The sequence below is a fragment of the Hemicordylus capensis genome, chromosome 3 (genome assembly GCF_027244095.1).
Source record: "Hemicordylus capensis ecotype Gifberg chromosome 3, rHemCap1.1.pri, whole genome shotgun sequence".
NCBI lineage: Eukaryota > Metazoa > Chordata > Lepidosauria > Squamata > Cordylidae > Hemicordylus > Hemicordylus capensis.
The window spans coordinates 9,074,107-9,089,935 of NC_069659.1; the positions used below are offsets into that span (position 1 = coordinate 9,074,107).

At 51.2% G+C, this 15,829-nt stretch overlaps 1 protein-coding gene across 3 annotated transcripts in view; it reads left to right on the plus strand.

The window, feature by feature from the left end:
• The first annotated feature begins 2,089 nt into the window (after positions 1-2,089).
• TSKU (tsukushi, small leucine rich proteoglycan) overlaps positions 2,090-15,829 on the plus strand; it is a 29,114-nt gene continuing 15,374 nt past the window's right edge. The window contains exon 1 of one of the 3 annotated variants that reach the window (XM_053304777.1): positions 2,090-2,589. In XM_053304777.1, coding sequence (XP_053160752.1) covers positions 2,584-2,589 — 6 coding nt within the window. In that variant the 5' untranslated portion in view covers positions 2,090-2,583. Of the gene's footprint in view, positions 2,590-2,701; positions 2,856-4,944; positions 5,063-15,829 lie in introns of those variants that run through there. The other 2 variants (XM_053304778.1, XM_053304776.1) reach the window with 2 other exon arrangements.

The following is a 15,829-nucleotide window of genomic DNA, read 5'->3' on the forward strand; positions in this document are numbered from 1 at the left end:
CTGACATCAGATTCAGGGGGCATGGCTGGGAAGGTGGGAGCCACCAGCGGCAGCCTGGACAAAAGCCATCGGTGTCCTCACTATATACCACTGACAGGTGGCAGAGGATGGCCAATGAAGGAACTGCTGACCTGGTGGGGGGGGCATTCCACAATTTGGGGGCCACTACTGAAAAAGCCCTGTCCTTTTATTTCCCTGCTGGTGTACTACAGAATCTGCCCATCTGCCCATGCAGCCACTCATGGAACACACACACACAATGTGTGTGTGTGTGTGTGTGTGTGTGTGTGTGAGAGAGAGAGAGAGAGAGAGAGAGAGAGAGAGAGAGAGAGAGAGAGAGAGATATGTTTCAAAAACTTCCCCTGGAAGCCCTCTATGTCACCTGAAAATATATCCCTGAGGGCTGTGCAACCCATGGGGACATATTTCTGGGTGGCACAGAGTGCTTCCCAGGGAAGGGAGTGAATTGCTTTGCCACTGCACTATCAGGGGAGCTGAGTTAGCTGAACTTTTCAGCAGCACCAGAGCATCTCCCATCACACTGGTGCTTTGTTAGCACCGGTGTTTGTCAGGATGGCAGCCACTATTTCTAGTGAGGTCTGACCAGCGCAGAGGAGGGTAGAATGGTTATTTCTCATGATCTCTGGACACTACGCTTCTGTTAATGCAGCCCAAGGTTGCATTCACTTGTTTAGCAGCAGCATCACACGGTATCGGAGATGCTTCATGGCCTCCTTGTTCCCTTTCCCAGAGCTAGTTCTTGGCTTGTGGGAATCGAAACTGGTTTCAGAAGTGGGGAACAGAGGCAGTGCGCTGGCGAATTCCTGGTGGACCATGGCCAATCATGTCTGAAGGTTGCAGTGTAGGAGGCTTCCCAGCAATCTGGTCAGAACATCGGCTTTGCATCCAGAAGCTCCCAGGTTCCACCCCTGGCAGCATCTCCAAGTAGGGCTGGCTGGAGAGAGACCCCTGCCTGAAACCTTGGAGAGCTGCTGCCAGTCAGGGTAGACAATGCTGAGCTGGATGGACCAAGGGTCAGACTCGGTAGAAGGCAGCTTCCCAGGTTCCTTCCCCAGATATTCTTTGCATGCACAAGATATCTGGTGTGGTTCTGGGTCCTTCTGGTTAAGCCTTTTTTCATTTTGTGTAACAAGGCTGGGGAAAACCCCAGACTGGGACCATAGAGCAGGGTGGCCAGCTGTTCTTGGACTACAACTCCCATCACCCCAGTCACAATATTGCTGCTGGGAATTGTGGGTGTTGTAGTCCAGCAAGTGGGAGTTGCAGTGCTGCTGCAGCTGGAGACCCTCAGGTTGGCCCCTCTTGCCGGCGAAAGCCCACCTCCGTCTAAGCAGATCGAGTTAGGCGCAAAGGGCCTCTGTCGGAATAATGGGACGCTTGATACATAAAATTCAAAGGGGGCAAAAGAAAAGTCTTGTTTGTGACGGAAGATGCAGATGTCCAAGAATAGGAGGAGGGCATATCCCGCTTTCTAAAAGGCAGGGGCGCTCTGATCCCTAACTTCCAGATGCATAACATAGGCTGCTAGAATGCGATGCACTCTGCACATGGTCAGAGTATGGTCTGTACAGAGTCTGCTCTGAGTCTCTGACCAGTGCAGAGTGCACCCCACCTCGCAGCCTATGCACGGCCCGTCAGAGGACTCTCCGTCCATCTTCCAGGGCTGAGCCTTAGGACTGACTAAACTGAAACAGTTGGGGGCGGGGGGGGGGCGAAGTAACAGATTCCAGGGTAAGAACCGGAGCAGTCGCGGGGCGGGGGCGTCCTTCTGCCAGCCAGAGCCGCGCTGCATAGGAGGGCCCCGCCGCTGCCTGCCGCCACCTCCCCGCTGCCCTTCTCCGAGCAGCCCCGGCTCTCTCTCTCTCTCCCTCCCTCCCTCCCGCAGCTGCTCCCTTCGTTGGCTCCCTCCATCTGCCGCCGAGACGGAGTTGCCTTCGCGGCCCACCCCAGAAACCCACCACACCCGCTCCTCAACTGGGTGGTGGGAGGGCGAGAAAGAGGAGTAGGAAGAGGGGCGCGCGCACACGCACCCGCGCGTCTGCCTGCACCGGCCGGCAGAGGCAGCGGGCGCGGCGGAGGGAGCTGTGCACTTTTGCGACGCTCCCCGCGGCGAGGGAGCTGGAGGGCCGCCGCCGCTCTTCAGCTGGTGCCGGGGATAGCAGCTGCCGCCGGGACATGCTGGCACAGCGCAGCCTTGCCGGACTCGGAGGAGGGGAGGCTCGGGGCTGGGGGTCGGTGTGCGTGTTGCAGTGAGTGAGCGGAGCGGAGAGGCAGGCGGCGGCCGGGCTGCGACCCGGGACCCGAGAGCGCCTGCACAGCCGCTGGAGCTGAGGACGGCGCGACAGCAGCGGCAGGGTTGGAAGCGGTGCCTGGACGCAGCAGCCGGCGGCGGCAGCTGGGCTTGGGGCCAGTGCCTAGTCTGCACGCCGCCGCCGCCGCCGCCGCCTCGGGATTCCGTGGCAAGGCAGACCCCGAGCGTGCGAGAGGCTGGACCGAGGTGCCGATCCAGGAGGAGGAGGAGGAGCGCGGAGAGGAGGGCGGCTCGCCTCCTCGGGGGAGGTTATGAAGGTGAGTGAGGGAGTGGGAGGCTCTCGCCGCCGCCCCGGCAAACTTTCCTCCTCTGACTGGCGCCCTCCTCTTAAAGCGACTGCCCCGATCGGAGGCGGGGAGGGGGGGGTGACCCCAAACGGAGACCCCAAGCGAAGCCGAGGGAGCGGCATCCGTGGGAGGCTCTGCCTGGCGGGGGCGGGGGGAGAGAGAGGAGGGCGCTCCCCTTCCCCAGGCTGCAAAACCGCCGCTTCTTGCATTGCTGCCGCGGAGAGAAAGAGACAAAGGTGAGCATTATGAGCCAGTGGCCGCCGCCCGGGCTTTCTTCGCGAGCTTGTTGCCTTCTCCATTTCTGCGAGGGGCAGGGAGAGGAGGACGGGAAATCGGTCGCCAGAGTGCCTAACTGAGGGCGCCTGCAGACATTGTGATGATCCCTTCCTTCCTTCGAAAGTGCTAAAATTGCATCCCCGCTCGAATGCCTGATCGATGCTCTTCAGAGGGAGGAGAAAGGGACCTCTTCCTTGGGGTGTATTTTCGCCCACCGCCAATAGTTCCTAGTACTTCAACCGCCATCGGGGGCGGGGGGTGCGATTTGAAACTTAAGGGCTCGGTTTCCAGAGAAACTGAAATCGAGTTCACAGATCCAGACGGAGCGCTGCGCCGTGCAGCAGATCGGTGCAACGGAGTGTTGTGTGTGGATTCTCCCCCCCCGCCGCCCCCCCCCCCGCCGCGCTTTGCCGAGCGCGCTCCCCGAACTAGAAGGCACCCGCTCTTCGTGCAAAGTTTTAGATTCAAGGGGGGAAATGGCTTTCAAATTCAGGAGCCTTTCCTGGTCATCCTTGTGAGGAGCTAGGCAGAGGACTTGCAGAGAGAAAGGTCTTCGGAAGTGTGCATTGGATGCTAACACGTGTTGAGCCTATTTAACTGTTTCACTTGTTGCTACTTTTAGCGGTTCATCTAAGAGGCGCAAAGTGTGCATGTGAAAATGTGGAGCGTGATTGACAAGTGTTGATTATTGTTTATTTCTACTTCTGGTCCGTTGACTGCAATCAGTTGAATTGATTGACAAGTGAGGACGAAAAATTGTGTTGCAAACACATGGGTTATTTTACAATTGTATGTATTATTTGTTTTTACATCGATGTTTTGCTCTTCCTCCAAGGAGTCCAGAGCAGTGTACAGAGTGATGGTTATCCTCACAACCGCTCTGTGCAGTAGGTTAGGTTGCGAGCAAAGTGACTGGCCCAAAGTCACCCAGTGAGTGTTGTGGCTCAATGGAGATTGCGGTCTCTCACTCTAACCACTACACCACACTATGCACATACCCTCCTGGTCTGCACAGGCATGTTCACCAGTCATGGCTGCCACATCCAGTGGTGACCTGCATGTGTGAATGGGCCCTCTCAGAACCTACATATGACCTCAAAGGCAAATGCTTTTCGGTGGGGTCAGTTCACACCTTTGGGTACTGGTAATCAAGGCCTGGCAGATGCATACAGAGGAAGGCAGTGGTGGAGTTCTCGGATGGTGGAGTGGCTGATCCAAGCTCACATTTTTGAATTTTTCATCGACTCAAACTCACCCTGCAAGCAAAAACAAGCAAACAACCCCCCCCCCAAAAAAATCCAGACCAGAAGCATTGCAGCAATATGCTTTCTCACTGATATGCTTGTTTTTTGCGGGGATGATGGGAGTTTTAGTCCAACAACATCTGGGGAACTTTTTCTTATTTGGGAAGCATTCGCAAAGAGGACACCCCCCCTGCCTGCTGCTGCTGCTGTTCTTTGATGGCATACCTGTTGTGTCTGCGTGTGTGAGCTTTTCATGGTTTTCAAATTGCATTTCTTTGCGTGGCTGCCTACAGCTTTGGGCACTGCAGTGGAAAAGCAGCGGCTGATCACTGGAGCAAGCCAATGCACCCAGTGGCTCCTTCCACCCTCCCCTCTCAGGATTCTCCCTCCCACCTCCCTCGGCTGTGTGTCTAGACAGTGTGCTGAGAAATGGGGGGGGGAGTGTTTGGGTGCCGCTGTGGGTCGAAAAGGCAGCAGGCCTGGCGAAGAGACTTTCAGGTTTCCAACCTGGGCTTGCCAGTCGGCACGCAGTGTGTGAGCTGCGCGGGCCGCCCTGCCAGCGGTGCTGGGTGTGCTCTTTCCCTCTTGCCTCTGCTTTTCCTGGAGTTGGACTGCTTCTCCTTCTGGCTGCAGAGAGTTCTGCCAGGGCCGCAAGTAATATGAGCAGTGCCCGCCTCCAGTGCCAGCCCTTCATTTCCAGCCTTGCCACTTCTCTGTCTCCCTCCCTCCCTCCTCCCCACAGCCCCCTCCCCCTCTTCCTTGCATTTCCCCTCCCCCCCTTTCTCTTCCTCCTCCTCCCCTTTCTAATCCTTTCCTCTCCAGCAAGCAGAGCTCTCCGGGGAAAGGTGTAGAGGGTGTGAGAGTGAGCCAGAAAGAGAGAGTGGGAGGCTGTTTCTGGGATGTTTCCTTTCAAGACTTGCCAGGTAAGTGATGCAGGGAATCCAGGGAGAGGGAGGGGGGACTCCCTGCTGCAGGAGCCGAGTTTGCAGGAGGTTTAAAGGTTACTCGGCAGGGATCAGCCCAGACATGTCAGTTGAGACGGATCTCAGCTGGGGTTTGTTGCAGAAATTTGAGCGTCGTCGCTCCCGGGTTTAGTGTTTTGGACCTTCGGAGCAAAAAACAGCTTGTTTTTATCATGCCTTTAGAGGACAGGATGCCTTACAGGGCTATGTAGGCAGCACAGAGAGGTCCCTGCCCCTAAGGCACTTACAGTATGAAACAGACCAGGGGCTTCCAAGCTGTGGTGCTCCAGCTGTTGCTGCACTACAACTACCATCACCCCCCCGCAGCCACAATACATTGATGTCATTTAGCAACATCTGGAGCACCACAAGTTGGGAACCCCTGCAGTCGACAATGGGGAAACAACTGGACACTCGACTGCCAGGCTGCACAACTTCGGCCCTCCAGCTGTTGTTGGACTACAGCTCCCATCAGCCCTTGCCACAGTAGCTGGTAGTCAGGGGTGATGGAAGTTGTAGTCCAACAACAGTTGGAGGACCGAAGCTGTGTAGCCTGGCTCTGCTAGACAGTGGCGCTCTTCCCTCTGGACCAAAGTCCAGGGCCACCTCCACACCCCTTGGGGGCCCCCAAATCCTCTTTAGTCTGTCCTGGGTGATGTGGTTGCTGCTGGCCCACACTGTGCCAGATGGGCAAGTGTGGCTACGTCGGCCACCAAGCTTAGCGATTCCCAAAACCTGGATGCCCAGATGATAGATTGATTGCGTTTGTTCGTTCGTTAGTTAGTTAATATATACCGCCCTTCCAAAAATGCCTCAGGGCGGTTTACAACAAAATAAAAACAATTCAAACCAGTTAACAATTAAAATCAAAACTATAAAGACAGAATGAAACCAATTAAACATTCAAACGGCTAAAAACCTTGGAAAACCAGGGCAAACTTTTAAAACCATTTAAAACAGTTTACAACCATTTAAAAACCCTGGAAGGCCAGGCCAAACAGATAGGTTTTAAGGGCTCTCCTGAAAGACAATAAGGAACTCAAATTACGGATTTCTGCCAGGAGTGCATTCCATAGCTCAGGAGCAGCTACAGAGAAGGCCTACCTCTGAGTCGCCACGAGACGAACCAGTGGTTGATATTGGAGGACAGGTCCCATCATTCCTAGCCTGAGGCCAGAAGAGCTGGGGTGATGGGAATTTTAGTCCAACAATATCTGGGGAGGGGACCCACGTTTGAATAACCCAGACCTAGGTCCAGCCTCTGTTTGGCTAGAGTGTAGGACTAGGATGGAGAAGACCCAGGTTCGAATCCCCATTCAACCATGAAACTCACTGGGTGACTCTGGGCCACTCATGTATCTCTCTGCCTAACCTACCTCACGGGGTTGTTGTGAGGATCAAAATAAGCATGTACACCGCTCTGAGCTCTTCGGAGGAAGAGCAGGATATAAATGAGGAAAAGGAAAGGGGGGAGGGAATGAATTTCTAAGCAGACATGCATCAGGATTACAGACTTTATCTCCTTTCGCTGCTGACTGTCCTCCAAGGAGTTAAAGCTGTGTATGTACCATTGTCATCCCTAACTTATCCTCACAGCAACCCTGTGAGGTAGGTTAGGGGGCGTGACTGGCTCTAGGTCATCCAGGGAGGTTTGTGTCAGAGTGGGAATTTGAAACCAGAACTGTTTCTCTGTGCACTCCACCCTGCTCTCTGTAGTCTCCCCTGAAGGTGGGGGTTCTCAAATTTTGGGTCCCTAGATATTGTGGTTCTACAACTCCCACCATCTCCTGCCACAATGGTGAAGGCTATTGTGGCAGGGTATGATGGGAGTTGTAGTCAAACACCATCTGGGGGCCTGAGTTTAGGAAACCCTGCCTTAAGCGATAGGAATATAGGAAGCAGCCTTATACGGAGTCAGACCATTGGTCCATCTAGCTCACTATTGTCTACACAGACTGGCAGTGGCTTCTCCTAGGTTACATGCAGGAGTCTCTCTCAGCCCTATCTGGAGATGCTGCCAGGGAGGGAACTTGGAACCTTCTGCATGCAAGTGCTCTTCCCAGAGCGGCCCCGTCCCCTGAGGGGAACATCTTACAGTGCTCACACATGTAGTCTCCCATTCAAATGCAAACCTGGGTAGACTCTGCTTAGCAAAGTGGACAGTTAATGCTTGCTGCCCTGAGACCAGCTCAATTCATGCTTGCTCCCACAGGACCAGAATGTGAGAGTTCAGTATTTTATATGTGCTTCCAAAGATCACACTAGAGAAGAAATCTTTGAAAAAAGGACAAATGTTTGGATTTAAGCCGAGAAGGAACAAGAGGAAAGTAATGTCTCCACAGGAAGAACAAGAAACTTCTGGTCAGGTTTTCAACCAGCCAGAAAAATCATGAAATGTTTATTAGTCATGCTTACTCAAAGGGGAGGCCCAGACAGTGGAGGATGAGTTGACTCTCTGGACCAGGGTATTTTTTCACCAAACTGCCTGAAACATGATCCTGCTGACTCAGAAACCTAAACCTGGCCGGGGGTTCTCTAATGCTCTTGTGTCCACTCTGTGGAACTCAAACTGGAGTGGATTCTGCACAGAAATGTGACGGAACTCTTGCTATCCTGTGCATTTCATGGACTCACAGTTTGCATAAGTTCCTTCTTTCTACCAAAGATGTGGGGTTGGAATTTTTCCACAGAGAATGTTCTGGAAAATTTTACCATACTTTTCCATTTCTAAACATTCACTGTTCCATAAAACGGGTTAGTAACAGTGAAAGGATGGCAACATCAAAGTTGCAATTAATGTTTTTTCAGAGGGTTTAGAAAGTATTTTGTTGATCTGTAAACAGGAGGGCAATATAGTGGGCTTTTCAAAACAAAATATTTAGGTTAAATAACATGACAAATCCGATCCCAGTCTCTTTAGGGCATCAGGAAAATGTGCATCGTAAAATTTTTGGAGAAACTTTTAATGCAGAAGAAAATTTGCATGGGGAATTTTTTTCAGATCTCTGCTTTGTGCTAATAAAAGTATAAGTGGATCCTGGTTGGATCAGACTAAAGATCTTCCTAGACCAGTATCCTTCTTGCTGCAGTGCCCAAACCAGATTCTGTTTATTCATTCCATTTATATATCATCTTTCCCCTGTGCAGGCATCCATGGGGCTCCCAGGTGGTCTTCCATTAAGGCATATTATGGGAGAGGAGTTGGTCTTGTGGTAGCAAGCATGAGTAGTCCCCTGTGCTAAGCAGGGTCCACCCAGGTATGCATTTGAATGGGAGACTACACGTGTGAGATATTCCCCTCAGGGGATGGGGCCATTCTGGGAAGAGCAGAAGGCTACAAGTTCCCTCCCTAGCAGCATCTCCAGGATAGGGCTGAGAGAGACTCCTTCCTGCAACCTTGGAGAAGCCGCTGCCAGTCTGTGTAGACAATAACTGACCTAAATGGACCCAGGGTCTGACAACTGCCTATGTTCCTATATTGGCCAGATCCAGTCCTGCTTAGCTTCATCAGGCTTGCTGCCTCACATGCCTTCAGCTCAGATCCTTGGGTCAGCTGCCTCTGAGAAGTGCAACAGCACAGTATAAAGGCAATAGACCTCTCTCTCTTTTTTGCCCTCCAGCCTCTGATATTCAGAGGTATACTGCCTCTGGACATAGAAGTTCCATTTAGCAATCATAGCTACTAGCCACTGCTAGACAGAATAATAGATAGTTATCATTGGGGGTACATTGGAGGTCATCTAGTCCAACCCCCTTCTCAGTGCAAAGAAACCTTGACAGCATCTCTGACGGATGGCCGCCCAGCTTCTGCTCGAAATCCTCTAGCAAAGGGAAACACACCACCATGCAAGGCAGACTGTTCCACTGATGCACAGCACTTCATGGTCAGGAAATTCTTCCTATTGTCTAGCCTAAATCTACTTCTTGGGATTCCAACTCCTTGGTTCTAGGCCTGAGCAAGAGAACAAACCTGCTCACTCTTCTTTGTGATCTTTAAAGGCGGCTCTCCTATCACCCCTTGGCTTTTCCTTCTCCAGGCTAAGCGTCCCCAGTTCCTGGAATCGTTCCGCATAGGGCTTGGTTTCCACGCTCCCCACTTTCTTGTCCTCATCCGTTCCCGATTATCCCAAGCACGGACATGCCCGCCATCATGGATGCAAGGTTAGCCTCTCCAGAGGAGTGCTGCTCTGACTGTGGATGGAGTGCTGGCAGGGATCGCTTCTGGGGCGGGACTTCTGGCCCCGTTGTTTGTTTGTTTTGTTCGATTTCTAGACCACCCTTCCCAAAATGGCTCAGGGTGTTTAGAAATAAGAAATAAATAAGATGGATCCCTGTCCCCAAAGAGCTCACAATCTAAAAAGAAACATAAGACAGACACCAGCAACAGCCACTGGAGGGCTGCTGTGCTGGGGCTGGATAGGGCCAGTGGCTCTCCACCTTCTAAACAAAAGAGAATCACCACTTTGAAAGGTGCCTCTTTGCTCACTTAGCAGGGGTAACCGCCAACAGTAACCGTTAGACACTCTACTCATAGAGAGTGGCAGCAGGGAGCTTCCTGCCCCAATAATCTTCTGCCTGAGGCAACTGCCCCACCTTGCCTTATAGGAACATAGGAAGCTGCTGTATACTGAGTCAGACCATTGGTCCATCTCGCTCAGTATTGTCTTCACAGACTGGCAGCGGCTTCTAGGTTCCAAGTTCCCTCCCTGGCAGCATCTCCAAGACAGGGCTGCGAGAGATTCCTGCCTGCAACGTCAGAGAAGCTGCTGCCAGTCAGTGAAGACAATATTGAGCTAGATAGACCAATGGTCTGACTCAGTATATGGCAGCTTCCTATGTGTGCACACGCATGCACTAATGGGATGGGGCCATAGCTCAATGCAGCCTCTGCCTTGCATGCCAAAGGTCCCAGGTTCAGTCCCTGGAAGCATCTCCAGGTAGGGCTGGGAAAGACCCCACCTGCAAATATGGAGAGCTGCTGCCGGTCAGTGTCCAGGCCTGCTTAATTTAGGCGCTCCAGCTGTTTTTTGGACTACAACCCCCATAATCCCCAGCCACAGTGGCCAATATCCAGGGATTATGGAAGTTGTAGGCCAACATCTGCAGAAGAGCCAAAGTTGAGCAGGCCTGGTGTAGACAATACTGATCTGGATGGACCAGTGGCTTGACTCCGAATAAGGCAGCTTCCTATGTTCCTATAACTGCTGGGGTCTGATGCAAGAGAGCAGGAAATCTTTTCAGGGCTGCAGCTGACCTCAAGCACAAGATTGCGCCAACTGATATGAGGAGAGTTTGTGATCCAGCCTCCGGAGAACTTGGAAACCAGGAGACCGGTCTCACAAGCAGATCCTGGACCCGTGCCTTTTCCATGCTGCAGTTCTCGGATGCAGATGGCTTTCCGCACGGCTCCAGAGTTTCCCCTCTCTCCCTTAACTGGTTCTTAGACTTTCCTCCTCCAGCGTTTTCTTCTGCCTCCTTGTTAAGTCAGTCGAAAAGGAGGGGGGAAGGCGAGCAAGGAGTGGCTTGCACACGCTTCGGGAGACAAGTCTCCCTTTTACGTTTGCCTTCCCAGGCAGCAGCGGAGGGCTGTGCTACTCTTTGGCATATTTTGCTTCTGCAGTTCCATGCCAAGTTTTCAGTACAGTGAAATCGTGTTTGGAGCACTGAGGTCTTTTTAAAAAGAGGGAAGTCTATATTTTAGCCAAGACTGTCTAGTTCGTTCAGGCCTGCCTTGGCCAAGACATTATTTTAGAGGACTAGGGCAGAGGGTCTAAAACTTTACTCCCCAGATGTTGTTAGACTACAACTCCCAGCATCCCCAGCCACATTGGCCTTTGCCACTGTGGCTGGGGATGATGGGAGTTGTAGTGCAACAGCTGTATAAGGCCTACAGAGAGCTCAGTTTTTAAGATGTTTATTATTTATTTCTAGAATTATATATGCCACCCAATATCGAAATCTCTAGGCGGTGTGCAGAATTAAAACACAATATATAAAATATAAAACATTTAAAATTCATTAAAAGCTAAAAATCATAATAGATAAAAACACATTAAAATTCAAACTTGGGTCTCAGTTGAAGGCCTGGGGCAATAGGTATGTCTTCAGGGTCCTCCAAAAAACGAACAGAGAAGGAGATGCTCTTATTTCAGCAGGGAGAGAGTTCCAAAGCCCCAGGGCAGCCACAGAGAAGGCCCGGTCCCGAGTTGCCACCAAACAGGTTGGCGGCAACCGTAACCAGACCTCTCCAGATGGTCTTAATAGGCAACAGGGTTCACGACAGAGAAGGAGCTCTCTTAAATACCCTGGACCTAAGCCATTAAGGGCTTTATAGGTAATAACCAGCACTTTGTATTTTGTTCGGAAACATATCGGCAGCCAGTGCGGTTCTTTTAGAATCAGTGTAATGTGGTCCCTTCCTGTTGTCCCAGAGACCAACCCGGCTGCCGCATTCAGAAGCAATAGTAGTTTCCGAACTACGTACAAAGGCAGCCCCAGATAGAGTGCATTGCAGTAGTCAAGCCTAGAAGTTACCAGCATATGTACCACCGTTTTAAGGTCATTAGTCTCCCGAAATGGACGTATCTGGCATATCAGCCGAAGCTGATAAAAAGCACTCCATGCCACAGCCTCAACCTGAGAAACCAGGGAGAGTTTGGGATCCAGGAGCACTCCCAGACTACGAACCTGATCTTTTAGTGGGAGTGTAATCCCATCCAGAACAGGCATAATTTGAAATTCAAGTCCCACTACATTTAATGAGATTCATAGCATAACGTTATATTTTAAAATGCCTTTAAAAATTCACTCAACACACCTGTTTTCTCAGGCCTTTTGTGAACATGGTTTTATTTTTTTGTTAAAACTATTTTTTAAATTATGTTTAAATTGTTTTTTAAAAAATTAAATTGTTTTTCTTTTTATTGAGTTTTATTTATTGTTCTAAGCTATGTACACCACCTTGAGATCTAGGTGTTAAGACGGTTTATAAATAAAATATTCATAAGGAAGTCCCACTGTATCAATACTAGTTACTTTCCTGGTAAGTATGCATAGGATTGGAGCTATACTTCTGAGTTAAATTTCCAGCCTAATATTTATCTAGGTAGTTTAGCATTGCAGCTACATTGCTGAACATCTGGGTGGCAGCTGTCAAAACTGGGACACCACCACATGTTTAATAAAATAGCCACTGACCTCGGGCTAAAACAGATTCACATGAGACTTGTGATAGTCGTTTCCACCATGTTGGAGGAGCAGAAGCAAGGGCATCTCCTGTTTTTTGCTTTGTTTTGTTTTGTTTTTTTAAAACCCAAATCCCTCCCTGGCCCAGGTCAACTTAAAGAACTGTCACCTACTTTTGAACTTTCCATCTTGAGCACTGCACACCTGGAAACTGATTATGAAATCGAATGAATGAATGAATGAATGGGAGTGATTCCGGATCACACTAGTTGTTTGGATCCTTTCCAGTGTTACTTCTGATCTCTTCTCCATGAGGAGGAGAGCTGGTCTTGTGGTAGCGAGCATGAATTGTCCTGTTGGCTAAGCAGGGTCCACCCTGGTTAGCATTTGAATGGGAGACGTGAGAGAACTGTAAGACGTGCCACTCTGGGAAGTGCTTCTGCATACTTGCATGCAGAAGGCTCCAAGTTCCCTCCCTGGCAGCATCTCCAAGACAGGGCTGAGAGAGAGTCCTGCCTGCAGCCTTGGAGAAGCCGCTGCCCATCAGTGTAGACCATTCTGAGCTCGATGGACCAATGGCCTGACTTGGTAGAAGGCAGCTTCCTCTGTTCCTATGTAGTGCACCTGAATTGTCCCCTTTGCTAAGCAGGGCCTGCCTTAGTTTGCATTTGGATGGGAGACTACCTGTGTGAGCACAGCAAGGTATGGAAATGGGGCCAGCGCTCAGGGGAAGAACACCTGCTCTGCATGCAGAAGACCCCCAGGTTTAATTGCACTGTTGCACTAGCTAGTTCTGCCGAGTCGGGCGTTTGTGTTCCACGTTAGGGTTGCCCCAACCTATTGCATGCCTCCCGCTGCGAAACCGCTCCCTCGGCCCATGCCTGTCGCGGGGACCCATGCCAAGCTCCTCTCTGCCCCTTCAGTGCCAGCAGACCAAGTGCACAAGAGGCCGGGCAATTTGGGGCCCATGCTCAGGTATGCGGCCGGCTTGCAGGGCTGCAGCTGTGTTGATTGCGCCCGCATGGTTGGAGTCTGGATGTCAGCCCCCCCTGTCTTTCGTGCCGGACTGCTGCACTTCAGCCTCCAGCTCTTACTGGCGTGACAGTCCCCGTCGGAATTGGGCGGCCGTGTTCCCACAACACGGGCTGCCCCAAGAAGAGGGGCTTCCAAGGGCCGCTCACCAGTCGCTCACTTGCCCGGCGGCTTCTGGACCAGGACAACGCTGCCTCTCCTCCTCCTCACGCGGCAGTAAGGGGCTGGAAAGCCTCTTTCCTCTCTGGAGTGAACGAGAGGGGAAAGAGATCATCCAACTTCTTAGTGGTGCGCAAGCTGGCTAGGAAACGGTGGGTGCACACGCGCCCCGATGCCGGCGATGCTTTTTCTGTCCCTCTGCGCTGTGCTTGTCCCTCCGTGGACAGACAGCTGTCTAAGGCTGCGCCACCTAATGGCACAGTGACTGCCAAGCCAGAGGTTGCCGGTTTGAATCCCCGCCAGTATGTTTCCCAGACTATGGGAAGCACCTATATGGGGCAGCAGCAATATAGGAAGATGCAGAAAGGCATCGTCTCATACTGCGCGGGAGGAGGCAGTGGTCAACCCCTCCTGCATTCGACCAAAGACAACCACAGGGCTCTGTGGGCGCCAAGAGTTCACACCGACTCGATGGCACACTGGCACACTTTACCTTTAAGGCTGAACTAAAGTGGTTCTACCGGCTTCACTTTCACAGCTCCTTTTGCAGGCTACAGACATTAAAAGGCATTTGGGTAGTTTTTCAAAGGTGGGGATACAGAATCCCCGAGGGCGGGGGAGGGAGGCCACTAGATTTTCCCCAGAACCCCCTCAAAATAATGCTGCATCATAATGCATTGTCATTCCGAGGGCATTCTGGAGAAAATAAAGGATATCCCTTGGTATGAATTGCACCCCCCATAGACCAGGTAGAAATCCAGTCTTGTGGTAAAAAGGTAAAGTGTGCCGTCAAGTTGGTGTTGACTCCTGATGACAACAGAGCCCGGAGGTTGTCTTTGGCGGGATACAGGAGGGATTTGCCATTGCCATCTCCCTCACAGTTTGAGATGATGCCATTCAGCATCTTCCTATATTGCTGCTGCCCGATACAGCACCAGCGGGGATTAGAACCGGCCACCTTCTGCTTGTTAGTCAAGCATTCCCCACTGTGTCACTTAAGATGATAGTACTGCGGTAGAGAGCATGATTTGTACCATTTGCTAAGCAGGGTCTAACTTGGTTTACATTTGGATGGGTGGCTACCAGAGTTCTCTGTAACAGGAATTCCCAGAAGTTGTTGACTACAACTTTTTTTATTATTATTTTACATTTCATATCCCGCTCTTCCTCCAAGGAGCTTAGAGCAGTGTACTACATACTTGAGTTCCTCCTCACAACAAACCTGTGAAGTAGGTTAGGCTGAGAGAAAAGTGACTGGCTCAGAGTCACCCAGCAAGTATCATGGCTGAATGGGGATTTGAACTCGGGTCTCCCCGGTCCTAATCCAGCACTCTAACCACTACACTATGCTGGCTGTCTTCCATAATCTTTAGCCAAAGATTATGGAAATATTTGCCCAAGTTGGTTAGCCAAAGACAACCAACTTCCATAATCCTTAGCCAAAGGCCATTGCAGCAGGGGATGATGGGAGTTGCAGACAACAGTAGGGAATCCCTGTTACAGGGAACACTGGTGACTACATGTGAGTACCGTCTGATGTAAGACATTCCCCTTAGGGAATGGGGCCCTAGCTCAATGGCAGAGCATTTGCTTTGCACACAGAAGGTCCCAGGTTCAATTCCTGGCAGCATCTCCAGGTAGGGCTGGGAGAGACTCCTGCCTTAAACCTTGGAGAGCTGCTGCCAGTCAGTGTAGACAATCCCCAGCTACCTGGACCAAGAGTCTGACTCGCTATTAGGCAGCTTCCTATGTTGTCCAGAACAGACTCCAAAAGGAGGCCATCCGCACCTCTCCCAAAATACAAGCCAAAAGAACAGGAAAACGTGGGCTCCACCCTGTGTCCCATACCTCTCGGGTGTGTTTATTTTTACTTTTGTTGTTCCCTAGTAAAATAATTTTTTAAGCCTCATTCATTTTAATGAAACTTTTCATTAGAATTATCACACTTATTTTAATGACAATTTTAATCCACAGATTCATTGACTGACATCTGTCAATGAATGGAGTTTGAAATGCCTTTAATTGGGTTGCAGCCCTACCCAGGAACATACCCAGAATCCTTTGCAAAGGCCGGCCGGGGGATACCTCCCGTTTTCCGGATTGCTTTATGGAAGTTAGAAGACCAGGCAGGGCATGTGTGGGGGCCCCTGAGGCCCTGCGATCCAGAGCCGTCGTGGCATTTCCAGACGTTTCCTCCCAGGCTGCTCCAGATTCTGCCTGGGCGTTGGATCCGAACCTTCTCTGTGGCTTGAAGGTCCGTTGCTTGCAGGGATACTGCCTGCGTAATAGTGGAGGTGGCAGCGGTCGCTGTGGTTGGGCTTGCGATGTGTAACGGAGGGAAGCAGAGTTCCC